Here is a 26,935-nt window from a genome sequence, read left to right on the forward strand (position 1 = left end):
TTAATTAGTGGCATTATAAGCTGTAATGACTCATTCTTATGTCACATAAACTCTTACGCATCAGTCAGCAGTTGAGTGTGAGATATCATATCAGCGAGCAGTGAGTTTCCTGCTGTTCGTTTTGAGTCGATCCCACAAACCTCCTGCCTTCATAAATAGCGATCACCTCGTCAGACTGACACCCATGTCAGTCCTCTGCTCCGGGGTCAGGCGCCGCCCGGCTGCGGTGACCTGGTGTTGCTTTCGAGAATAAGAATCAATTCGACGCCACTGACATTTAAATATCATTTAACTGATGTGCAGAGAAAGAGGAGGAGGACAGAGAGGTGAGACGGGAACCTTACTTGGCAGCTACGGGGTGAAATTTAGTGTCGCCCTCAGCGACCTGTATCGAACCACATTGCAGAAGAGCAGAAATAATTCTGGACATTAAAGCGTGGGTCTTTACAGACAGGCGAGCGGCTGTGATTAAAAGCAGCAAAGCTTTGGCTTTATCGTATTATCCCTGCCCTCCCCTTGTCCAGCCTCACCACGCTCCCTTTGTTCCAGCCGTCTTTTCATCTCCGTGCAGCTTTCAAGACATGCCAATTAACCTTTCAGTGCACTGGGTGGACATCTTGGTGTCTTTGTGGTGGCCTCCCCTTGGGCCTTTGTGCAGCCTTGTCGGCGGACAGGCACACGGGCTCCTGGCTTTGGCAGCCAGCACATTTCTGTCAGTCTCGCTGACTCTGCGTCTTTAATGTTCATGCACTCGACATTTTATCCTGTTTTGTTATTTTCAAAAAAAAAAAAATGTGTGTGTGTGTGCGTGTCAACACTGACCTATTAACACATTAGCCAAGGGTTTTATTGATATCATTTAACGTTACAACACAAATAATGATTATTTTAGCTAAAAATAATATTTTACTCTAAAGAGTAAAGAGTCTCTTTTCAAGTGGGCTGTAAAGTATCCAGTGTGGGGCATGTATTTATTAATGTCATGGTAACAGCCAAATATCCAGGCGTCAGCCAAGCCTTTGGATGAACGTTTGAGAATAAATGATTAGTTTTCAGTAAACCTTGCAGGGTAATAAATCACAGGATTTTTTTTGTGCGAGTGCACAGAAACAAGCCGTTAAGATTCAGGAAGCTCCGCCGGAGGCCTGCTTGTCTGTCGGAGCTCTGCACGTGAACACGTTTTTTGTTTTTTTTCTCCTGCACTTTTTAAATTTTTTTTATATTTGTGTGTGTGTGTGTGTGTGTGTGTGTGTGTGTGTGTGTGTGTGTGTGTGTGTGTGTGTGTGGCACATAAAACTGGACGCGAAAAGCTCCCGTTTAAGAGGGGATGGGAAATTCTCCTTTTTGTTTTGGAGTTCTGTGTTTGACCTGTTGCTGGGGGCAACTGTAAACACGGTTGCCATGGCGATGGCTGAAGAGGAAGCAAAAACATATCATGTGATTTGAGCCTACGCTGCTGTGTAACAAGATCCAGCAGCAAGTGCGTGTCCTGCCAGATAGAGAAAGCAGAGAATTTCACGGTGCAAATCAAACTTTTCAGTTCAGCAGAGGCTCGGCGTGGACAGTTTCAGATTGTCAGATTGACCTTTTGCTTCAGGTGGAGTCCAGAGAGTCACCTCCTCTGACCTGATGAACGGCCCCAAAAAATCTGCGCAGCGCTGGATTCGAGGGGGGCGGGGGGTTATGTGCTGACTCTAGTTTTAGAAGCGGCGAATCATTTTAGGTCTGAACCCTGCCACTGCTTCCTTTGTGCTCGAGTGTTCACTTGTATGCAGCATGCTCTCCTTTCAAAGGGGCTTCTGAACAGGAAAAAGGAAGTCACATGGGTTAGCGCAGGTCACTAAAAGTAGGCAGATGGAAGCATAAATCTATGTGAAATAAAATGCAAAAAGCATAAAACGACCCGTCCAGATGAAGCCCGAGCGTGGCCTTTAAGATTCTCCTGGTGATTAATGTGCAGGGAGCTGTGTTTGAGCTGGCTCATTGTCTAACCAGGAGGACCTGCAGTGAGAGAGAGGCAGCCCGCCTGGCTGTAGAAACTTTGTTGTGTGTCTGGTTGCCATGGTTCAGCTCTGTGTGTTTTGTCCCCTTCTTCCTCCCTCTCTTTTTCCCTCCTCTGTTCCCTCCCCCTCAATTCCCTCCCCTGCTTCCCCTCCTGCAGGCTACTTTGGATGTGGTGATGAACCTCCAGTTCCACTACATTGAGAAACTCTGGCAGACGTTTTGGTATTCAACACCGCCACCTAGTGATGGAAGCACAACCCTTCCCAGCAGGTCAGAAAGAAAAAGGGGGAAAAAAGGCTTCAGTGTTTGACGCCAGGGCAATAAATGACCCTGTGATGTCATGTCTGTGATTACTGCTTTTTCACTTGAATTACAAGCAAAAGTTTTGTTTGTAAGGCGGCCGTTATTTTTAAAAAAATATATATATGTGTGTGTGTGTGTGTAGTGATGATGAACCGGAAGGTGTGATTCCCAGAGAGAAGCTGGTGGCTCTGTGCAAATATGAGCCTGTCAGGCTGTGGATGAGGAGCTGCGATCACATCCTCTACCAGGCCCTGGTGGAGATCCTGATCCCCGACGTGCTGCGACCTGTTCCCAGTCAGTACTGCTGAGGATTTCATTCTAATGATTTTTTTTTAAAAATTTAAACAAGTAAAGCAATATATTGAGAGTTTAGACTGATCAGTGACAACAGGATGAATTTAGGACCAGGGGCTCACTGTGTTGACGTATATGCTGACACATTAGTGGCATTTCTTTGTTTTCAGCGTACTGCGTTTACACTCTCGCTGAAAGGCTTTCTGCAGAGTGGGGACAGTAATGATAATCCAGGCTGCTCTCTTTCTTCAGGCACTCTCACTCAGGCCATCCGTAACTTTGCCAAGAGTCTGGAGGGCTGGCTGACTAATGCCATGACCAGCTTTCCACAAGAGATCATCCGCACTAAGGTATCAGCAGAAATCTTTTTCAGATCGTCTGCATGCATGCACATGATTTATGTGAGCTATAAAACCCAGCAACTCTCTAAGTAGGGTTTTAAAATCATATTTCCACAAATGTTCAGCTGTGAACTTTTCAAACTCTCGTGTGATCAGTGTTTCATTCAACACTACGGTGATCTGCTTTTTATGAATGCACCTGCCCACTACCTACAGAGGTTGGATACAGTCTACTATTGTGCTTTATGTGTTATTACTGGCTATGAAAGTCATGTACATCACTGTTCTTTATACGCTGCTGCTAAATGTCCATCTGTGTATCACCACATGGTGATATGACCTTAAAAGTTTACCCAAAATTCTTTTCTGAAGATTTCTTCAGTGAATTATCAGAAAACTGTGGAATCTTGTTTATCCATCCATCCACTTATTGGACACTGGGTTGTGGGGGCAGCAGCCCTCCCTCTCCTCCACCTTATCTGGGGGTAACACAGAGGTTTTCCATAAAATCTCTCCTGTGTTTCGTGGGTCTACCCCGAGGCCTCCTTCCCGTATCACATGCCTGAAACAGCTGCCCGAGCTGCCCATTAAGCATTCTCGTCAGATGCCCAAACCCAGGGCTCGCAAAATTTCAAAATCCCTGGTAGCCCTTCGGGCAGGGACTCTTCAGTTTTTGGTAGCCCAAAATAAATTTAAGTAGCCCGAATAAAAAAGGGGGCAATTTTTTTATGTTTTGTTTCCAGTTTTGTTTCCGTTACAATATTATACTTTAATGTATAATATTGTAACGGAAACAAAACATTAATCAAAAAATTGTTGAAACACAAATTACAATATTGTATAAAAATTACAATCATCAACTCAAATACTTGGTTGTAATTGAACAGAAATTTCTATGAACTTGTAAGAACTGTAGAACAGGAATCAGTCTGTGTCAGATCCTGAATTTGAAATTTCCACTGAAATCACAGGTAAGAGGCAAGTGGAACCAAGATCTAGGCCATTTGCTTTTTGAAGTTTGCAAAGACTGCTAAATTTTGCCAGTGGTAGTTCACTCTTTGCAACATAGTAGGCTGTTCTAAACAGATTTTTCAGGTTGATTTTTAGTATGTTATTTGCAGACTGAGCAATAATCCATTTCTTGCATTTCTCATGGGTTCTAATGGGGGTCTTTCTTAAAATTACTGGTCCCAGTAACAAAGGCACTTTTCGACTCAGAAATCGAGGGAAACCAACAACACACCCGGCAGAACATTATGTTATTTACACGGGTGCACATGAGTGGTCCGCATGTGCGCATTCACTGTCAAAATAAAAGACGCGCACCAGATAAGAAGTTGCAACGCGCGTTTGCGTCCATATAAAAGGCAGTGTTTTTGTCCACTAGAGTGGAATTTTCATGGCACATTCTGCACCAAATCTCTGTGCGTTCATCATTTGTTTAAAGCCAGCTCACCTCCTGCAACCACTTTTCCTAGAATACGCGCTTCTTTTGTGGTTCGGACTCCATCTGACATTTCTTTGGAGGTGGAGGAACACCAAAGTAATTGCTTAAAGGAGCTTCTTCGACATCTTTAAGAGTTCTAAACAAATGTCTGTCCTCCTCCAGAAAATCTTATGGACGCAAACACGCGTTGCAACTTCTTATCTTGTGCGCGTATTTTATTTTGACAGCGAATGCGCACCTGCGGACCACTTATGTGCACCCCTGGTTATTTAGCTTGTCATATTCCAGCCACAGAAATTCTTTTGTCCATGAAACCATAAAGCTGCACTTTCTTTTTTGCCTTAGTCTGATTTTTCATAACTTTTCCGTTTTGTGGTAAGCTTTTCTTTGGCTGTCACTTCTTCACCCTGACCGGTCTTATTTGGCTCAGCAGAACTAAAATATATATCCTGCTGCCTTTACACACGCACTCACATAACGCTCAGCGATTCTCTGCGCGATCAACCTCTCACATGTTTAAGCTTCCTGCGGGAGATTTCACTTGTCATGTTTGCATAGTAAACTAACGATTGATAAGACGATGTCAGAGGAATTGGTGCGCAAATTATCGTCACTCACCAATCAGTACTGTTGCTCTCTATACGCAGTTTGCGCGATTGCAAAGTGAAAGCAAAAAACAAGCGCAAATTCAATTATTATGGCAAAAATGATAATCACGATTATTTTCACTGAAATTGAGATCTCGATTATTTGATGATATTTATTTAACAATAAAAATGTATTGAATAATGGCTTTAAAGATTGTCAAAAATAGTATAAAATAGTGTGCAAATACTGATAACAGTGCAAATGTTTGCAATATAAAAAAATAAAATGTAAACATCTATGTTTAGTGAACTTTGCCATGTCGCTCTGTGGTGCAGCTACAACACCAAAGTTTCCACACTATGTCTACTTGATCCACGTCTGACTCCGCGAACCCATAATGTTTCCACACCACTGAAGGGTTTTTTTTTTAACCTCTTTTCAGCCAACGGCAGTCACTCTCCTCTCCAAATAACTTCTGCTTAGCTTTCCGAGCTTCCCTCTGTTAGCTCCTCTTAATTGTTGTGCCGCGTGTTCGAAACGCAGAGAGGTGCGCTCGATTTGCCACACGGAGCAGCGCGAGAGGAGGAGCTAATAATCGGCTCAGTCATTTTTAATGATCGTTGAAAGCCCAGATCGTAATTTAGATTAAAATTCGATTAATTGAGCAGCCCTAGTCACATATTGACAGTGGTTCACCGATGCCAATGACATATTTACCCAGCTACATTTCCGAAAGAATGCAAAAGCACTGACATATATTTTTCCTTCCTATGATAGCCCGACGGGCAGGGCAGGGATAGATTCTGGTAGCCCGACTGGAAAAATCGCTAGCCCCGGGACGTCGGGCTAGCGATTTTGCGAGCCCTGCCCAAACCACCTCAGCTGTCTCCGTGTGATGTTGAAGCGTCGCAGGATTCTGACGCTATGACATTGTGACATTTAAAATAGCCGTGCTTTTTATTTTTGGTGCAGATTTTCATCCTGAAAACAAACGGTTCATCTGTTCTGACTCATTCCAGTCGAACGGGGCTCATAGTGTATTTTCTGTGCGCAGGTGGCCGTGGTCAGCGCGTTTGCTCAGACTTTGAGACGATACACCAGTTTGAACCACTTGGCCCAGGCGGCGCGTGCCGTCCTCCAGAACACCTCCCAGATCAACCAGATGCTCTCCGACCTCAACAGGGTGGACTTTGCCAACGTCCAGGTGAGCGGAAAACCTCACATCGAAAAGACAAATATTTGTGTTGCACACGGGAAGTGAATGTGTCGACACCCTGTTTAGGGTTTTCTTGCTGAATGTGGCTGGGTGTGTTTGTTGTGTCTAACAGGAGCAGGCGTCGTGGGTGTGTCAGTGTGACGAGAGTGTGGTTCAGCGTCTGGAGCAGGACTTTAAGGTCACCCTACAGCAGCAGAGCTCTCTGGACCAATGGGCCACCTGGCTGGATAACGTGGTCTCTCAGGTTCTGAAGCCTCACCAGGGCAGCCCCAGTTTCCCCAAAGCTGCACGCCAGTTCCTGCTCAAATGGTCTTTCTACAGGTCGGTGTGGTGGACTCGTCTCCGTTCACACTTCCAGTATAAGCTGCCGACTACGTGGTGTTTTTGGAAACGTTCTTTAGCTTGTAAAGCTCCCTGTAGCTCCTTGACGTGACATCTTTCCTTCTCTTGTAGCTCCATGGTGATCAGAGATCTGACTCTGCGCAGTGCAGCCAGCTTCGGCTCCTTCCACCTTATTCGCCTTCTTTACGACGAGTACATGTTTTACCTGGTGGAGCACCGAGTGGCTCAGGCCACTGGAGAAACTCCTATTGCTGTCATGGGAGAGGTGAGAGAGTGTGTTTAAAGAGCGAGGAAGGAATAGTTTAAGTTATGCAATGACTGACACAGTTTCTCATCTAAATCACAGTTCAGTGACCTGACCTCTATGATGCCATCACTCATGGAAAAAGGTACGTTTCACTATCTTCATTTTTCATTCGATACAATTCAGTTTAAGTCCAGATGAACAGCATCAACCTTCTGGGGTGCTGTTAGGAATGTATTTCACTGTATTATAGTTTTACTGGTCACTGCTTTCACATTAACAGTCGCCGTGTGCGTCTCTGCAGATGCGTCTTTCTCAGATGAGATGAGTGATTTGGGCAGCGACGCCGATGCATCCAGAGGACCGACTGAACCGGCCGTAAAGAGAGAGAGGATCGAAATGAGCCACCCTCTGCAGGAGATGTGAGTCTGGTGTGAACGGGGTCAGACTGAGAGCCACACCGACCAGCATCTCACTCGTTTATTTCTTTTTAGGCCTTTCGGGTCGCCGCTCTTGGCCCCTGGGCCGAGCATCCTCCTGCAGTCAGCGTGTGCAATGTACATAGACAAGAGTGTAGCAATGTCAGCCCTCCCCTCACTAGCATTTATAAATACAGTGAGCTTCTCCCCCAGAGAAGCTCACAGGTGGTTTCTTTTTACTTTTCGCGCCACTCTGCAACAGGTCTGAGCATCTTTGTTTTTGTTGCAACTGTGAATGAGTTTGTGCAGTACTTTTCTTTTTTTACTGGATGTGTGGTGTTGGTGATTCATCCTCCCTCTTTTTGTTTTTAAGACTCTAACTAGCTGTGCCATAGTGTCATTTGAGTGCCTTAGATTGCTAACTTTGAGATGTCTGTCCCTCAGCTGTGCCTCTACCGCAGTATGAATGTATCGTCTCCAAACCTCAAACATTCGAAGCACCTTTAACAGTGATTATGTGTAGGTGTGCTCTCCTCGTTGCCTCTGCTGCAGCTCGTAGCGAACGCTGGGGGGTATAACAAGAACATGCAACCTGTAGACCCAAAGGACCTTTCTCCTCAGTTGCTCCCACCAGCCGAGCCTCAGCTCCGGCTCCGTGTGTCAGGCAGGACCTCGTAATGTCGCAGTAGTCGGTAAGGCAGGAAGCTCCTGCTGTCAGCTTGGCTGTGTAACACGTTGACCCGTTTACCTCAGTAGATTTCTATGCTGTGCCTCATTTGGCTCACATGATGAGGCAACTATTAAAAAAAAACAAAACATTAAAGTAAAAAATGAAATGTAGCCACTGTTTCGTGTCCCTCACCCATTTCTTTTATAAAATGTAAATAGTTCTCCTCGTTCCTCCTCACGGTTTGGGTGTCGCGACGGCTCTGTGGGGACCTGTGGCAGTTTACTCAGCTGCCACGCAGTCAGAACAAATCCACAGTAATCAGCTTTACGGAGACGGGACGTTAACCCCTGAACTGGAATCTGGACTCGCTCATTTCAAGACGAATCAAACGCCTCGAAACCAAAAACGCTTACACAAAACGATCTCGTGGGCGTCGCAGCCGACGCGCACTCCCCGAATCCTTTGACCTCATGCTGTTACCGAGTTAAAGTCTTACGTTTTGTTTGAAATAGAAGAATCCAGTGCGTTATTTGGGGAATTAATCCATAAATTATATATATATCTATCTTTATATGATGTAGACAGTGTGTGCTTCGTGGCCTTTGCCTAATCTTTGTTCATGCTGTTACCTGGTTGGTCACATTGTATCAGAAAGAAATGCTTTGATGTGTAACTGATTAGACTGGCGTGTGTGATGAATCTGTATCCAATCTCAACTGTTCAATGTAATGAAATTTAATTATTACTGCAGCGCTGAAGCTCTCAGTAAGCTATTAAACTGACGTAAGGAAAAGAAACAACTATAAAATTATTTATATGGACTAATCTGATTTAATGGACTTGAGTTTTGTGTTGAAATTGGTTTGTTTTTTTCCCTCCTCCTCCTCATTTCCCTCACAGAGGATTTTGTTGTAGCAATGGGAATCTTTGAATTTGAGTTTAAGGCTTTTTGTAACTTGTGCCTGTCACAGTAATTTGCCTTAAAGTGCTTTGGAAAGAATAATTTCTATGTGTACTTTGTAATGTTTTGTAAGGCTGTTTTAGATTTTTTGACGGAGGATTATTTTTTATTGAACTAGGTTCTTACAAGTATACTGAACCCTTATTTTTGTGTATTTTTAAACCTGTTCTTGACTACACTTTAACTAGCTTAAGGACAGATGACGGTCTGTAATAAACTGCATAGTTCAGCTGTATTTTGTACCTGGTCACAATGTGTAATAAATTGATGTAAACCAAAAAAAAAAAAACCACACATTCCAGCACTTTTTATTTTTTATCAAATCTCATCATCAAACATCAGATTTACAAACAAGTTTTTTTTTAAGTTTTGTACAAGATGTTTGCTCATAATTGACTCGATCGATGCTGTAGAGCTGGAACACTTACAGAATTTAAAAATTCTAGATTTCATGGAACTCCAGACAGTAAAGTTTTATTTTATTCACACTTTCTTCTAATCCAAAAAAAGTCATCAAGATCATATCTATCTCAGTCTGCAGTCTTTTGACACAAAGGCGTACAGAACAACACAAACACAGATTTAATAGGAAAAAAAAAAGTTTTCTTCCTGGAAGAGGAGGACAGCTGAACGTACGACAACACACGGGTTAAATTAGAGAAAATAATTGGTCCTAGAGCAGCAGGACACTGACGGGAGGAAGTGAGTTCCTCTCTCCAGCCCTCGACTCAGGCACTGAAAGTGCAAAGTTCTCTGAACCTTCAGCGATCTCCGTTCAGAAATCTGACGGTCCTTTAGTTTGATTCACAAGGAGCAGCCCGCCATGTACTTCCCTGTCAGAGACATTAACATAAATGAATAATCAGAAGGCAGAAAGGGGAGCCACACATGCAAAATGTTTAGATTAAGAAATCAAACCATTGAGGGGGAAAAAAAAGAATAGATCCTACTAGTGCTGGGCGATATGACGATATATATCGTGTGGACGATAGAAAAGTGTCTATCGTGCCATTTGTCTTCTATCGTTTCTAACCCTAATTTTACAAATTATTACATAAAATATATCATTAACCCTTTACAACCGGTCGGAGCAGGCACACTCCGTTTTCCCTAACTATTTTTAAATCCCTGTAGAACTGGAACCACGTAAGGTAGTGCAATAATGTTTTTTTTTTTTTGCATATGAAACCGTAGGAGTTGTACTTCTTATTCCATTAGCTTGCCCTAGGTCACGGTTTCCTTCCACATATAGCTTTGCAAAAATTGCATAAAAAGCACTTCCAGCAACAAAAACATAATATTCCAGAAACAGGCTTTGCCGATCCGATCAGCTGTTCATAACACTTCCTAGTTGGAATATAAGTCAGCGCGAACTATCGCATGTCCGCCATTACCTGTCCGAAACCGGAAGTGACGTCACTTTCGCGGAAAATGTAGTTTTTTAAGCTTCAAAGTCTATGTTGGTGTTTTTAAAAGTCATGTTTGACTTTATGCTCTTCTGTATCGTTTCTGGGATGCTTAGAAGTCAAATTACACTGTTGGAAATAGTTTATTTTGATGCACATGCTGTTTTTTCTCAAATTTGCATTTATTTATTTTCATTTATATATAAAAATTTGTGTGTCTCAAAAATAAAACTATGAAGACACTCAAAATAAATAAATGTAAAGATAAGCTCTGGCGGACTTGGTTCTATGGTAGGTCTTAAAGGGTTAAATAGCCTGTGCAAATATATTAGTGTTGTCTTCTCACTATACATACTCTGAACTTTATGCAAGAGATAATAAAGTATAAAAAAATGATATTTTTCGCAAAGAAACTGTCTTGTGGTTTTGCAACATGGTGCTGCTTTACGTGCACCCGGATTTGCGACATGCTTTACGGTAACTCAAAACAAAGACTGCACCCTCTCCACTCGCTGTTTACAGACTGCATACTTTCCAGATGACCACAGGTCAGGTGGTATATCGTGATATATATCGTTATCGTGATATAAAAGAATTCATATCGTGATAAATATTTTTTCCATATCGCCCAGCACTAGATCCTATTTTGTTTTTTTTAACCATAAACACAAAGTGGACTCGAACTGAAGCTTCTCTTTGATATCACTCGGCTTAGCACCAAGTATTAGCCTAACTCTAGAGATTGCTAAAAATGATGTTGTTATCAGTATAAAGACTAAGTGTAAAAACGTACAGCTGCTGTTGGCAGCCATCGTGCTAAACTGGGCAGCTTTAGATTTAAAGGAGGCAGGTATGAGAACAGCGTTAGAAAGGAAATCCTGCACCTGTATATCATTGGCCAGGAACAAAATAATATAAAAATGACAGGAATACTAATACTCGCATTATTTCCATTACAGAAAAAAAGAAAATCTCTTAAAAATAAGTTGAATGGTTCTCAGGTCAGTGCTGGGTGCTTTAAATACAAAGACATTCCTCTGAAAACAACTGGGGAGGACTGGACTGAAAGTGAAGGGGATAAACAGCCAATGTCCATGGAGAACGGTTGCTCATGGGCAGTTTAAAAAAATTACAACAAAGTCTGTCTTTTGAAAGCAAAATATAAAGAAGAGTGTTTAACGACTAACACAGCACTGTAAAGTGTGGAAAATAAGATCAAATGCCACCACCTCCGGTATCATTAGTAAAAAGAAACCACGTGAGTGTGTTCAGAGTCACCTGTGGCAAATCTCTTCTTGACCAGCGACATGCGGTAGCGACTGCCCACCAACTCCACGTCCATGCCCGACAGCGAGGCCCCAGAGCCCACAAACTGAACAGCCAGGCTGGGTGGAGGGCCGCGAGGGACCTCCAGGCACTGCCAGCTGGCACACAGAGTCCCCGAGCCTGGAATCACACATCAACACACGGCAGTGATAAAGAGCAGGAAAGACCTGAACCCTTTAAAGTCGGTGACTCACAAGGTCCGTTTACCTCACTGAGACACACACACATTCTCGTTTTGCTATCTTAGTGAGGACATCTAATTGACGTAATGCTTTCCCTAATCATGAAAAATGAACCCTAACCATAACCTAACTGTAAGCCTGACATTGAAGACATTTTTGAGGCTCAAAATGTGGTTTTAAACTCGTGGCGTGTGTCCCCTCACAAGTGACTTGGTCCCCACAAGCATAGTAAACCTCCAATTTTTGGTCCTCACAAAGATGTCTAAACAGGACACGCGCACACGCGCACACACGTGCACACGCGTGCTTTGAGTTCAGGTGAAGAGCAGAATCATTTTGCGGCATCTGTCAAATATAAAGTACAAAGAAGGGGCGGAGTTTCTTAAAACACGACACCTAAATGTTTACATTTGTTTTCCATGTAACAAAAGAAGCCACATTTATAAATGAAAAAAGTGATTTTACAAAGAAGAGTGAAAACACCAAAGAAGCCTGGAAATTGAAAGTAAGTAACCATGGAGCTCCAGAGTTTTGCTGACATCTCCTCATATCCACACGAGCTCCACATTCAGCCCTTCAGATGTTATGTCTGCTTCGTTTGTGCTGAGCCTCTGGTGACGGCGGGACTGTGCTTAAAAACGACTCCGATTCCTCACGAGTTAACAAAGCTGCAAGTCTGCTCCTTAAGCACACACTGAAAGTTTGATTGCGATCGTCCGACAGAAGCAAATCTACCCTCGGCTCACCTGTTTGACTCGCAAACGAATAAGCGAAAGTCGCACAGGTGTGCGCGTTCACGTATGACGAAGCCGCGCGTTCGAAGGCGTACAAGAAGAAATGCTAGTTGAGCAACACCTTCTGTTTATAAGACAATCGGTGAAGCTAACTGATGACAAACTGTCAGACAGCATTTATGCAAAGCTGCACTTTTAAAATTGAACTCGTAAAGAAACAAAAAGGATTCGAAGGGGCAGGAAGGAGTTATGGCAGCCTTTCAGTGCTTTGTCACCACCTCGCACAACTTTAACTATCAATGCTTTGTCCTGTGAATAGTTTCCTTATCAGTCTCTGTAAAGCCCTTTGCTTCACATAGAGGTAATAAAATATGATTAGAAGAATAAGGTATGCGATAAAGAGGAGAGCTGTGGGTGTCGGGTACAAAGACGCACACGGGTGAAGAAAACCTTCAGCTTAAATGACTTAAATGTTCGACTTTCCCAGCTGAAATTAGAGCCTTAGAGTCACCTCTCATTGTGTACCATTAATGTCATGCAATCAGTCAGCTCAGTATTCAGAAGCAGCTTCGCTCTCATTTTGTTCATCTCCACCAGGCGGAGAAGGCCCGCCGCCACGCTCACATGTTAATTCTGCAGTTAACGAGGTGATCGCACACCTTCGAGAAGAGGACACGGATGTTTGTGAAGTCACCGACAGTAACGACTGTCAGTGATGCAGAGAGGAGAAAAACGAATCGGTTACTGGTGTGAGCGTCTTGCGTGTCGAGCATCAACTAATCGAGGTTTCTTGGTTCGATGGGGGTTAAAAACAGAGACGAAGGAAAAATCAGAGCCCTGACCTTTGCTGTGGTTGGTCGGGGAAAGGTTGGGCAGTTTCCAGAGCAGCCGACGTTCATCAGCGTTCCTGCGGAGGCAGAAAAAAGTCAGTGGGGCCAAAAACGCTCTTAACCTCCAACCTTTAAACATCCTCCAAATGTCTCGGGTTATCGACCTCAGCCATCCTCTTAAACATCTTTACTAATACAGAAGACAACAACGATAAACGTTAATCTGGACGATGGATTTGGCGCCACCTGTGGCTGCAGGCTGTAAAAGCAAATGTGGTTTAATATCAAAGGTCACAGAAGTTAAACCGGCAAAGAAGTTGGCAGATAACTGCACTCTGACGTTTTTGAGCCACTTTATCTGATTTTCTGCTGCTGTCTGCAAACAGCAGGGAACAGTGAAACTCTTATTTTACTGAGAGGATCTCAGCTGCATCTTCCCTGCAGTAAAGCCCTGCTGGCATTTTCTGAATGCCGAAGCTCCCTGAAAACGTCTCTCTGTGTATCCTGCCAGCTTTTGTGTAACCCCCTAGGACCTGGCGTCCACATATGTGGACATCACATTTTGGGTTGTTTAGACCAAATTTTGCTCTACAACGGCCTGACATCTGCTTACGAGGACATTATACTGCCACTGTTCTATCGCAATTTTAAATGAATATCCTCATATGTGGATCTCATTTTTCTCAGAAACAAAAATCAGGTAAAAAAAAATAAAATTCTTTGTTTTTACATTCATCATGTCCCAATATGTCCAAATATCAAAGAGAAATTAAAAATGTATGCCATGGAAGAGTTCGGGTCTTAGGAGGTTAATGAGGAAAATATGCTCTCATTGAGAAGCTGCAGTAGTAGCACAAGAAAGGAATATCCTTATATTATGGGGCGTGTGCCTTACAATGTTAGGATAATCCTTCACCTGTCACTACACCACTGCATGGTATCAATTTCAAAATCCTTATCCCAGAAAATTTTCAGAATCCATTTAAACCATTTAAATGGTAAATGGTAAATGGCCTGTATTTATATATTTATATTTAAAGTCATCTATAGATTGTATGATTTGTGCGGAGTTGTCAGAAAAATGCTTGAGAGATGAAAAGTAGAATATCAGAGTGCATCATCTACATGCAAACTCCACACAGAGGCCCCAGAGTCAAACCAGCGGAGCACTTCCTGTGAGGAGACAAAGACAACCACTGCACCACGGCGTCGTCCTGATATTAAAATGACTAAAAACACAGTATAAACCATGACGTGTCACATTCAATACAAAAAGTGACTCAATATTAACAGGCCATATGGAGAGACTGGGTACAAGAAAACTCCTAATGAAGCTCCGCCATTATTTCAGCCGGACAGCGTTACACTGACCTCCTGCCACGCTGAAGCAGTGGGAACTTTTAAGATTCGGCATCAACTACAATCATTTTTAGTTAGCTACTGTGTCCAATCAGCCTACTGTTACAAAAACCTGAATGCAGAACTATGAAACCTTAAAGACGGAGTCACGTTACGTGGCATAATCCCGTTGAGGGGCCTAAAATAGCAGCACAGTGATGTGATTAAAAACAAACTCAATTTAAGAGGATTTCAGGGCTTTTTATGAGTAAATGTGTAACTTAGGACATTTTATGCATGCAGTGCATCCAGAGTCCTGCAGACATTTCTGTTTTCTTGTTTTCCTTCTTGTAGGGAGATCCAACAGTAGTAGTAGTGAAGTCTGCTAACCATGCACATATCTTTACCCATGATGCATAGTTTCCCATACATTTATTACTTATAGCAGCTCTCAGGAAGTGTATATACAGCATGTATTCACTGTCCTGTCTTCAAACAGTCACAGGGCTACAGTATGACCTCATCTGAACACAGTGACTGAGCATCACCAGCATTATCGTATTATTGGTGGCTGGTACTGCTCCAGCCTGCAGCACCAACCACATCGTCGTTGATCCCTAACAATGATGAAGCCAACTACACCTGGTCCGGTGGTGTAAACACAACACGTTTTTCTTGAATGTACTGAAGACTAAACCGATTGTGGCAGACCACAGCACCCCCCACTGACTATCAAAGGTGCTGCAGGAGACAGCGAGCAGCAGCAAGTTCCCACAGGAACTCTGAGGACGTCTCCTGGTCCAACAGGAGAGCTCCGACTCGCCTCTGCTTCCTCTGCAAATCGATGAGAAGCACGAGTCCCACCTCTTATCACGTTCTCCTTCTGCCAGGGCATCACAGAGCGTGTCCTTCCCGGCTGCATCACCGTGTGCTACGGAGGCTTCACAACCTCCTTCTCGAAGACCCATCAACGTAGAACCTCGCTGCCCTCCCTCGTGGACAACATCTTCAACGTTCGCCTCGCCCCCGCCACCCTTCATGCTCCATTTTCAGCCTCTGGCCTTCGGGGAGGAGGTACCGAAGCATTCGGGCAAGACTGCTGAACAGCTTCATCCACCAGACTGTCAGAAGACTGAGCTCTGTCCATTATCTCCCCCACCTCTGGACTGTAGCACGCTCTCACACAAGTTACTGCTGCTTTACTGCAACCATGTGCACCTCTGTCATACCTGCTGCATCTCACAAGCTGCTCTATTTATGTAATTATTTGGATGTCAAAGTTTAACTCTTTATTTGTCTCCCTTGGGAGAAATTTGCTTTGGACGGAGGGGTCACACCGCTCCCTATAATCACACCGACACTGTCGTTCTGTGGCCTTCATGAGGCGTTCTGGATGTTAAAGTAGAACAAAATTAGGATAAATTAAAATACCCCCACAGTTACTTATTTATTATTAAAAAAAATCACGTCTGCTCACCAGGAGGCGGGCGGCTGGCACTGCAGGTCTGTGGCAGTGTGGTCCAACGGCAGCAGCACCTGAACGGCAGTGAGTTGGGTGGAGGGCGCGGTAGCGGGGCAGCAGTGATAATCCAGGGAGACCCTGGTCACCGTGCCGCTCCGCTGACACTCGGCTGAGAGCAAAAGAGGCGCCCGACCCGGGTCCTGAGAAGACACCTGAGAAAACGAGGCAAAGTTATTTTTTGGGTGTCACGAAGAAGCGGGATCCTCGGTTTCTATCCTGACCTGATACTTGAGCAGCCCGACGTTGTAGTACGAAGCCTGCGGGTTGACTCCGGCTTCTCGCTGCAGGTGCAGCTGCAGAGCCTGCATATTGAACCAGAAGTCTCTGGCGTCGGGGTCGCTCTGAGACGGATCGCTGAGGAGCATCGAAGACAGCAACGATAAAGACACGAGAGCTGAGACTAAAAAAGCAACAACAACAAAAAGATGGCTGACCTGTAGAGAAGCTTTTGATTGGGCAGAAAGTGATCGATCTTTGAGATGTTGACCAGTCTGAAGCTGAGCACAGGAACGTTGGGATTGGCAGTGAAAATACGAGTGATGCCTGCTGGGAAGGACATCGTGAGGTCACCTGTGATCTTCACCAGACAGCTGAGGATGGAAGACGAGGCAAGTTAATTAAAGTAAGCGTACCGTCTGCAGTTAAATAACAAAATGAAGAAATAAAGAGCGTCACGCTGACCGATTGTGCTGTCCACCTTTGAAGTAGGCGTTGATGTATTCAGTAATGGCTGCTGCTACTGGCCACGCCTCCTGTGTGCTGAGCGATATGGGACTGGGGCCTCTGGACAGATGCACTGTAGAGAAATATTGCGATGAAGCCATCTTTGAAAGGACAACAGTGATAGAAGGGAGCGCAGTCTCACATCTCTCGCTCTCACTGCGTGGTTTTAACTGAAAAGACATTTTTAGATATGTGCCCGTGTGGCTTACACTGTCTTTGTTGGTGGTCCTGGTGCTGGTAGGGCAGCGGCGAGGCCTGTCCCACCCCGGCAGGGCTCTGAGCTCGGTTTTGACCCCCCCACTCCCCGTCTCTGGCCTGAGGCCCCCATTCACTAGGACTAGAAGAGGAGGAGGAGGTGAGGGAAGGGCTGGGCTCTGGCAGTGGAGAGGAACACAGGGACCGCGACTGAAACGCACAGCCGGGTCTGAATTAGTGCTGCTCTTACATAGCACATAGACAGTCTTGCTTCTGAAATTGAACGGTTAAGCCGTGACCAATACTCACTCTCTCACAGCCACCGAGTCGACCCGAAGACCTCTTGGCTCGGGTCGCTCTTGCAGGAGCGGCTGTGACCGCTTCAGCTGTGTCCTGTCTGAAGTTATGTTTGGAGCCTTAAAAAAGAAACGCACACAAAGTGGATGAAAGCGGCTCTAAATCACACGCAGAAACCTGAGGATGAGACAGACGCTCAAAACACCACGCTGCCAAAATCTTATTTGCACTGCTTCAACAAAGACTTGTCATCAGACTTTGCACAACAAATGCACTACGGTGCTGAACACAAGTTTGTGTTAAGACGAGCACGAGTGATTGATGAGCTGGAAAAGTATTTGTTTTAGTCGTTTAGTTTTTCTCTGGGATGCGCGAGAGCTTTGTTTGTTTTGTAGCTCATGTGAGAAAAATTATTTTCACATTTGAATAAATTGCAATCGACTACAATTCCAACAAAAAATATAAGTCAGGGTGAAAAGTTATAGCTTTGCATATCTTTGGTAAACGTTCACACAAAGCAACAACAAAACAGCAATTTTAAAACATAAAACCACATGGCTGGTACCGTATTTTTCATACATAAGGCGCACCGGATTAGAGGGCACATTAAAGCGAAACAAAACAGTCAGATTAGTCAAATTTTACTCAACTCATTCTTCTTGCTTCCTCCACTTCCGTAACATTGATTCATTAATGTTGAATTCTCTGCAGCTGCTCTATTCCCATGTTGTTGCAGTATATTAATGACTAACCTCGTATTGTGGATGGATTATCTCAGTTGTTCTCCTGACTGAAGTTTGGTCCGTTTACAGCATGGAAAAAAGTTAGCGTTCATCCTCCAGTTTCACTGTGTTTATGTTATGCTAACATAGCTGTGTCGCTAACCTCTACAAACAGCAGAGACATGGTTTGCGATACATGTGGCAAGAAAGTGAGGTGTTGTGGCAACACCACTAACCTCGTCAAACCCCTCAGAGTAAATCATATCACAGAATATGACGAGCTTATGTTGAGGCGGACTGAAGACGAGGAGAGGGACAGGTGCTGCTAGGGTGAGACAGACGTCTCTCACGGAGTCCTTTAGTGCTGCAGGCAGGCAACGTGTTCAAATAGCGCACAACTTCAGTTTTTTTTATTTCTATATGATGAATTCGGCATTATTAAGCGATAAGAACAAGAAATCTGATGTCCAGTAATCATTATGAAGCTATAATTTGAGATACAATAAATAAAACGTTTTTGTACAAAGTATCGGTATCGGATCAGTATCGTCGATACCACCCTGAATCTTACTTGGTATCGGATTGGAAAGGAAATCAGTGGTATCGCACATCACTACCTGAAACGGACAGAGTTTAGGACCCAGACGACTCCGCCAGGCTCCTGACTAAAGCTCCTACGATCCGTCAAGCGGTGCGGCTTCGTAGCTTACCAAAGTCGTACGAAAACATTTGTGACGGATGTTTGAGCGCCGTGTAGAACATAAAATTGGTTCGAGGTCAGTGAGCACAACCAGAATTCATACATAAGGCGCACTGTTGATTTTTGAAAAAATTAAAAGGATTTTAAGTGCGCCTTATAGGTATGGTATTTCAAAAAAAAGGCCCCACATCAAAAGTACCTGCTGGTTAACTTTGTAGTATTGTCTACTTGGCTAAATGTGTTTTATCTCAGTCCTTCAGCTTAGCGTTTATTTTTCCCCAGTGAAAAACTGTTTTAATCAGACGCAGCCACCCTGCAGCCTCTAATGACCAATCAGGTAGGCATAACGTGCTATTAAATAATCAGACTGCATAACCTTCAACGTGAAATAAAAGGGCTAGCCCAGCTAGCAAGGGCCAATCACAGCGAGAGTCTGTGAAGCACTTTTCTTTCCAAGTGCAAAACAGCTCAGTCTTTAATCTGTGAGCCAGAAAACAGAGCACAGGTGACACGAAGGTGTTACTAAATGCAGTATATGTGCATATTCATACTTCATTTTTCTGACTACTCTAAGAAGAAACTGATTGCTACCTTTGTGACTAATTAAGGAGCGCCACAGACTGAGGCTGGAGGACAGCACGACTCTAGGCGTTTACTTTTATAATTAGTACTGGAAATGTATCCTTCATTCATCATGTGGGCTCCTGTGTACGAGTGTTTTTTTTAATACAGTAAGTAGAAACTTTGTCTTAAAAGAATAAAGCAGTACCCTTACGAGAGCTGACACTGCAGGACATCTGTGTGCTGAGATCCAGACAGTCTTGATCTTTGTCTGTTGAAAAGCAGAGATCCTCCTGGGGCCCCGAATGCCTCGTGAGGGGAGGGGCGTTCCTGCGCGGCTCACCTTCCGATGATCGGTGTTTTCTCCTCTCTCCTCCGCCACCTTCCCCTTTTCCGCTTGCTTCTTGTGATTTGGAGCCGTTGCCTTCACTAAATGGGTTGTGGAGCGAGTTCCAGTGCGTTAGCTCCTTCTTTGGCTGAGCTGACGGTAAAGTGTTCGAATTGGTATCGAATCCAAGTCTGGTGGTGCCGGCAGAGCCGCTGCCGCTGCCGCGTGGAGGGATCCCCCCAACAGCTGCCGCCAGCGACGACTGATGCGTTGGGCTGCCGATCATTGTGATTGCAAATGGGTCATCGGAAGAAATGGGAGGCGGGAGGCTGCGATCCCGCTTCCTCTCCCTCTCTTTCCGATTGGACGAGGAGGATGAAGAGGAAGAGGAAGTGCTTGGAAGTGTCTTGGTGTCGTTTAAGGTAACGGAGAAGGGGTCCCCTCGCAGATCCATTCCTCTGCCCTCCTGAGCAGTGCGAGGCGGAGGGCGCGCCCAGGCGTCTGACAGGTTTAACGTCTCCTGGGTGACGGTCCTCTCAAAGGCGGCGAGGAAGGGATCCTCGGGTGGGATGTGTTTGCAGTTCCACACTGATGACTCCATCTCTGGTGGGGCAAGGGACTGAGAGAAGGCGGGGAACCGCACCGACGAGGGGTCCTTATCAGGGGGAACGCGCGAGGGGCGCGACGGAGCGACAGACCAGACGGAGGTAGGGTCATCCTGCGGGTGAGGACTGCGTCCAGGGGAGTGGTCACGGAAAGCGGAAAGGAAAGGGTCCGACGGTCGACCCCGTGTTTGCTCTTTACTCTGCGATGCAGGAGGCCAGGCCGCCCAGCCTGCTGGTTCGGGGGAGGGTCCGAGGGGCTGATGGGAGGGTGAGTCGAGGCCAGAGTCCTCAACATTCTCCGGAGACGAGGAGTCGGAGGAGAAAGCAGCATCTACCACACATAATCAACACATTAGTCCTGGGAACGGTGCCGACACATAGAATTTAGAGCTTTTATTTTCAGGTCGTCCAACAGTCCCGTCTCTTTGTAATTAAAGAAACAAAACACAAGCAATAAACAGTTAAATGAAAGTAACACGTAACCTTACATTCAGAGGCTCCAAACGTGCTCTGCTCTCTAAGTTGGTCCCGGCTGTCAAAGCTTTTGGACTTGAAGGCCGATTCCAGCGGCGGTCCAAACAGACTGTCCGAGCCCGACGCTGTCGAGCTCAACCTGATGTAGAGCAGCGAAGAAACGATAAAGAAAATCAGTGCGAGTGGCAGAGGGACGGAGGGAGGTTCTCTGTCCGCGTACTTCAACTTCCTGCCAGAGGCTAAAGAGCAGCATGTTGGTGAACTGATCTAATTTGGCGAGCGTGTCCATGCGAGCATGAGTGGCTGTCTGTGATGAGGCTGGTGGCCTGTCCAGTGTGTAGCCCCGCCTCTTGCCCTGTGACAGCTACCCTGAATTGGGTAAGCAGTTAAGCAGCATATCGAGATTTCCACAAATTACAAATTAAAGGAAGCGTAAAGGTGTGGGCCCAGTGCCACCCGGTCTCGTGTATCATTCGTGCCCCTGTTTGAACCAAAACCTGCATCACAGTGACGCTATTGTGTTTTCACATCTGTCCACAATCATATAAACACCGGTCTAACATTACTACATTTTGCCGTGGTAACAAGGTAGAAACAATACAGGCCACACTACCACCGAGAAAAATAGAGTCGTTTCATCTGAGCTACGGAGGGGAAAGGACGAGGTAATTAGACGAATGAGCCTCACATTTAAACGAGCTTACAAAGGTAAAATGAGATCGAAGAGGGTGAAGGCTTCAAAGCGCTGCACGGGCCGTTGATGATGCTGATGATGCCATTTAACCTCCAAAACAGTGTCCCTACCCTGCTCAGAGCCAGATTTAAAGCAGGTAGAAGATGATGTGAAGGGCAAAGGTAGCTTACCTACTGTGATCGGGGCTGGAGGTGGACCTGCGAAGGCCCTCCTGCTCTCCATCTGTACAGACACCACACAGACACACACGTCATTACGAGACACTGGAGGATGTTCCCCAATCGGGACTAATCAGCAGCACGTTGTCCTTCGTCAGAGCTTCTCAGAGGCTGAGAAGCTGAGACGGGCTGACATGAGACTACATGAGAGACCCCCCCCTCCCGCCAATATCTTCTCTGTGATAAATACCAGCAATTAGCCGGGTCTCACTGAGCTCCAGCCAGTGCTGCTGTCACTGCAGAGTAACGGCTTTAATCAGATGCTGATCATTAATCCTGCTGCCTGTGGATTTAAGAGGGAGACATTCCCCACTGGTGGAGTGCAGCAGGTTGTAGACTCCCACTCGAGCCTAACCTCTGACAAAATAATGAACCAGTCTGCAATAAAACATGCTTCGGAGCACGAGCAGACTAACGACTGGTATATGCAAGGTCAACCAAAGAAGATATTTTTTTGCCTAGATCAGGGGTCGGCAACCTTTCTGATGATGAGTGCATCTAAAATTTCCTCAGAAGTCAATGTGCCATATGATTGCATTAGCAATAAATTTAATAACGCTCTATATTAACAGTTACACACTATATAGAACAACCTTATAGAATTATATTTGTTCACGGATGTTGGCAACTATCAGCGAATAGTTAGCAGCTATTCTGAAACAAAAAAAGACTTTTGATCCATAACAGCAAATGAACTGTACAACTGAAAATGCAAATGCTATTTATGGTCTCCTCACAACAATGATAAGAAAAATAAACTGGGCCAATATGGCATGTTTGTTAATACAGGGATACACATGTTAATGTGATCTCTGGTCTCCCACTCAGACACAGGTCTCCGAGTGTCCAGCATTCAGACGGCTACCTGAGGACACTCATGTGAGAGAAAATCTGCTCACACAGATATGTAGAGCCAAATACTGTCAATAAGGCCTCTGCAATGTTCTGAAGACAGTTAAACTTGTCAGGTAGTGATGTCCAGCAGGTGAAAATGCAAGCTCCATGAACACGCACAGCTGTGGATTCCAGCTGCTTCGATGTTGCATTAACTGGCATTAACTCAGCCAGTTAATGCGAGACAAATCCAGCTGCTCATTAAAGCTTTCTGGTTTGATCAGAAAATAAAACATTGGTCCATACACCTGAAAGTCCCAATTTGCGATGTGCACCGCTGGCGCAGCCATTTATTTTTAATGCACCTTCTCAGATTAATTCACTGCGTGTCGTGCCCAGGGCTGGACTGGGACAAAAAAATCAGCCCGGGCATTTTGACTAGAGACCGGCCCACCAGGTATTAAAGCCATAAAGCCTTTGAATGAAAACGCTGCTGTGACAGTGATGTACGCTGTCTTGTTGGTATATGTATGATTTCTATACATTTTACATCAGATAAAAACTTTGGTTGTAAGATTCAGATAATTATTTATTAAAAGCGAGACATTTTAAATGAGAATAAGAAAGTATTTCTTTGTGCCCCCCTCTCCCTGTTAATGCCCTACCTGGCCCCCTGGCAAAACTTTGCTAGACCCGCCCCTGCACAGTTACCAGCTGTCAGCTACTTAGAAAAGGATCCTGGTGTTATTTGTCTCTCGGAAACAGTTCATAACTTCCCTTCAACTCATTCATGTCACCTAAAGGTAAACCTGTTTCTCCATCAGCTGTTCAGCTCTGATGGTTCAGTAAGGACATCTCCTGGTTTCATCTTCATGTTTCCCTCTCACCACATATCCAAACTGACATCATGACCAGCAGCTTTACAGCTGTGGCTCCAGCAAACATCAGCTGATACTAGAAAGTAATATTACTCTAACAGCTGATCAAGCTTAAACGTGCTGCTGTTGTTTAGCGCGACATCCGCTGGTTTCCTCTTTCTGGGGCAAAGTGAGCGATAAACAAACAAGAGAGAAAAGCCGATCAGCTGATCATTGATTAGTTTCATGATTGAAGTAGCAACAGGAGAGGGAGGGGGAGAGAATGAGAGGAGAAGAGGCAGCTGTGCAGCAAAAACAGAATAAATCCAGCTTTGTGTCTTTTTCATTGTAGCTGAAGTCCGGGACAAACTGTGTTCCTTTTCACCTCAGTACGAAACACGTAATATTTTCTCTGAATACGGGACGATTCTGTTTTTTAAGGGGCGGTTGGCAACTCTAACTAATAGGGGTGCAACGATACACAAAATTCATGGTTCGGTTCGATATTTTTTCGATACAAAAAAATGTTCATGCTTTTTTAATTTGTCATTTATTAAAATTATAAATATGTATTTTAACTCAAAAGTACAGTTTTTAAATCTAATGTTGCTGAAACGACAAAGTAATAAAAAAATATATATATCTGATGGAGAAATCCCTCATCTTTGGAAAAGAGAGTTTATTACAGAGAAATGGCTCTTTCCAAAATAAAAGCTATACTATACGCTTCTTCTGGGCTATATTCTCAGCAGCATATTAAACATATCAGGTCCCCATAAGGAGAATCAAGTGCTAACGGCTGTCTGAATGACTCGGGTAAAGTTTGTAGCATGCGTGCTTGTTGTTTTTGTCTGCTTCCACTTGTCTTTGCACTAGGATGACGTTGGAGTAAATGTGCCGTTATATACATTGTGTTCCCACTAGTGCTGTCAGCGTTAATCTGAAATGACGTTAACGAGCTACCGCGGATCGCCCCGTGCGTGGGGCTGGACGGTGTCAACACGTTAACGAGCTAACTGCGCTAACGCAGTAGTTCCCACCCATGTAATTAAGCATTGCGTGTCACATCCGACATACTGTTTTACTTTTGTCCATGACGCGCTTACCTTCAGGGTCATACTTCACATGAAAACCAAGATAGTTCCAAACGCAAGATCTGAATGAGGGTGGGGGAGGTTCAATTTACCATGTTGCAACGATTAGCTTCTGTCTCGCTAGCTTGCGCTGCGCTCAGTGGATCTGCGCTCGACAGTGCAGCCTAGGCGGAGTAGTCGAACGCAGATCCACTGAGCTCTCAACACAGACAGCATCGTCAGAAGAAAAGTTGATAAAATAAATTAAAAATTTTGTATTGTTCGATACACATGCGTACCGAACCGAAAGCACTGTATCGAACGGTTCAATATCGATACGAGTATCGTTGCACCCCTACTAACTAACCTTATGAATAAAATAAAGTTCACTATCAGTAACATCACAGCACCCACCCAGCTGTATAGAAACTCCGTCATGCTAGCTAGTACGCAGTACGAGTTATTGTAACTGACTGTAAAAAGTCAGCACAATGAAAATAAACTCCACCTAAACTTGGTTTATATCTGACCCAGATAGACTGCAGGTCATAACTTCTTACCTGAAGATCAGTTCACCTGACACTCGGACTGGCAGCCACCTCGGGTCTCTCCTGCCTCCACTTTCCCTCATCCACCTGTTGCCTCTGTGGAAGCTCTGCCATAGCCACCACCAAACAACTGACTTATCTTTACACATGACCAACATCTGGCCAATCCAACACCTTTCATTGTTTACACCGTTCCAATATTAAAAAACAAAACAACCCCCCCCCCGCCAAAAAAAAAAAATCACCATCCAGTATTTGCCCGGTATGCCGGTGCGCGCCCAGGGTTGCCGACCCCTGGCCTAGACAGAAACACAGTGAGAGATGTTGCACGAGGCAGATACACAGATGATTCTGACTCTTCTACACTTTTCATAGCAGCAAAAACGAAGGACATCAACCTGAAAACACTCTTACAGATGTAAACAGAGACAGAACTGAAATTTAAAAACTATCAATTGCCTTCACTACTCATTAATCTGTCCATTATTTTTCCCCAATAAGAAATTTATCTTTAGGTCTTTATTGTTTATTCTGTGTAAATAAAGGATTGGACTGGATGTCTGCAACAGTCAGAGAAGAAAGAAGGTACTAACGTTAATTTCAGTCACGTACTAAAAGACTCACCCCTGCGGGAGGCAGTGTCCCCGTCTTCTGATCGGCCTCCTGCGGTACTCGAGTTTCCTGGACACAAAGTTAAGATATGGCACTTTAAACATTTCCCACTGCCTTATGTTACAAGGTATTACTGCACACCAGCAAGGACTGAAAATGTTTTATTTATTTATTTTTTAAAGCCGTTTAAATGCCAACATTCAAACTTACTGGAGAGATGTCGCTTGACCTGAAAGTCGAGACAGAGAGGGAGAAATATTCAATATATTGAGCTATGAAAAGGGTAAGAGCTGACATTCTGCTGGGTGTTTTTATTATTGTCAATAAATCCCATGAATATACCCAGAGGAACAAAGCTTTAGCTTCTTAATAACTTTGTGCTCCCCGGTTCCTACTGATAAACATCAAAGTAGTCGTTTCCAAAACATACTGAAGGTTTTTTGTTCAAAGTTAAAAAGTGTTTGTCATCATATTGTCTTATTTCTGGCAGTCTCTTTGTGGAATTTACTAAGAGTACGTCTTCAGACTGTTTTGAGGAGGGTTAATGTGTACATCTTAAATATATCCTCATTTAAAGGAAATCAAACCCAACCTGCTGCTTCGGCCCTCTGTTGGGTGGCAGCGTAAGCGCCCCCACGGTAGCTTTGAGCTCCTTCTCTGTGGCAACGGAGCTGCTGCGATTGCTGCTGGCCACCGGTCGGATCTGAATGTGGAACTTCTTGGGCTCTTCGTCATCAAAGTCTGAATCGCTGGAGTAAAAGTTGGTCTCCTTCTCCTCGGAGCAGCGTGGAGGAGGGTCAAGGAAGAAACTACGTGATGGTTAAATGACACAAAGAGTCTGCTGTTTTTAATTTCAGTTAAAATGAGCCACCTGAGACTTGAGATTTCAAAAACACAAACAGGAAAATATAAATAATTAAACCGGGAAACATTTCATTTAATTAAAATCTGAACAAAAACACAACCAGCAGCAACGAGGGGCCGACAGACATGATGAACATAAGCAGGACCGCCGCTTCCTGCAGGTAAGTGGTGCAGAACTGTCAAACTGCCACTTCCTGCCACATCATTACCCACAAGAAAAGCCACACATTAGGAGGCCGGCTCAGATTAACCAAACTCCAGTTAAACACAGGATTAGTCACGCGTGTCTTTAACTGTCTGCGACTACGGTTAATTTGAAAACGTCGCAGACACGTTGGTTAAACTCCATCTCTCACCTTCTGATTACAATCCATTTAAAAATCATCGTCATCCTTCTCAGTTAAGGTGTTTCTCTCAGTCTCTCAAACTTCATGCAGTGATCTCAGGGGTTATCATCTGTTGT

At 44.5% G+C, this 26,935-nt stretch overlaps 2 protein-coding genes across 9 annotated transcripts in view; one reads left to right on the top strand and one right to left on the bottom strand.

Annotated features, from left to right (window-relative positions):
* The window catches only part of rfx2 (regulatory factor X, 2 (influences HLA class II expression)), a 29,304-nt gene extending 20,208 nt beyond the window's left edge, over positions 1-9,096 (top strand). For all 6 annotated transcript variants that reach the window (XM_063460484.1, XM_063460483.1, XM_063460487.1 and 3 more), the window contains 8 exons: positions 2,162-2,274; positions 2,450-2,601; positions 2,854-2,951; positions 6,032-6,181; positions 6,306-6,514; positions 6,647-6,800; positions 6,882-6,924; positions 7,084-9,096. In XM_063460484.1, coding sequence (XP_063316554.1) covers positions 2,162-2,274; positions 2,450-2,601; positions 2,854-2,951; positions 6,032-6,181; positions 6,306-6,514; positions 6,647-6,800; positions 6,882-6,924; positions 7,084-7,205 — 1,041 coding nt within the window. In that variant the 3' untranslated portion in view covers positions 7,206-9,096. The remainder of the gene's footprint in view (positions 1-2,161; positions 2,275-2,449; positions 2,602-2,853; positions 2,952-6,031; positions 6,182-6,305; positions 6,515-6,646; positions 6,801-6,881; positions 6,925-7,083) is intronic.
* A 109-nt stretch (positions 9,097-9,205) lies between these two features.
* fcho1 (FCH and mu domain containing endocytic adaptor 1) overlaps positions 9,206-26,935 on the bottom strand; it is a 69,559-nt gene continuing 51,829 nt past the window's right edge. For 2 of the 3 annotated variants that reach the window (XM_063501016.1, XM_063501017.1), the window contains exons 13-27: positions 26,201-26,394; positions 25,819-25,837; positions 25,621-25,677; positions 21,637-21,688; positions 20,787-20,911; positions 19,574-20,629; positions 17,395-17,501; positions 17,100-17,295; positions 16,849-16,963; positions 16,602-16,757; positions 16,389-16,521; positions 16,123-16,319; positions 13,320-13,384; positions 11,514-11,681; positions 9,206-9,662 (exon numbers count right to left, since the gene is read on the bottom strand). In XM_063501016.1, coding sequence (XP_063357086.1) covers positions 9,634-9,662; positions 11,514-11,681; positions 13,320-13,384; positions 16,123-16,319; positions 16,389-16,521; positions 16,602-16,757; positions 16,849-16,963; positions 17,100-17,295; positions 17,395-17,501; positions 19,574-20,629; positions 20,787-20,911; positions 21,637-21,688; positions 25,621-25,677; positions 25,819-25,837; positions 26,201-26,394 — 2,669 coding nt within the window. In that variant the 3' untranslated portion in view covers positions 9,206-9,633. The remainder of the gene's footprint in view (positions 9,663-11,513; positions 11,682-13,319; positions 13,385-16,122; positions 16,320-16,388; positions 16,522-16,601; positions 16,758-16,848; positions 16,964-17,099; positions 17,296-17,394; positions 17,502-19,573; positions 20,630-20,786; positions 20,912-21,636; positions 21,689-25,620; positions 25,678-25,818; positions 25,838-26,200; positions 26,395-26,935) is intronic. The other variant, XM_063501018.1, reaches the window with a different exon arrangement.

Source organism: Pelmatolapia mariae, linkage group LG17 (assembly GCF_036321145.2).
Source record: "Pelmatolapia mariae isolate MD_Pm_ZW linkage group LG17, Pm_UMD_F_2, whole genome shotgun sequence".
Classification (NCBI taxonomy): Eukaryota; Metazoa; Chordata; class Actinopteri; order Cichliformes; family Cichlidae; genus Pelmatolapia; species Pelmatolapia mariae.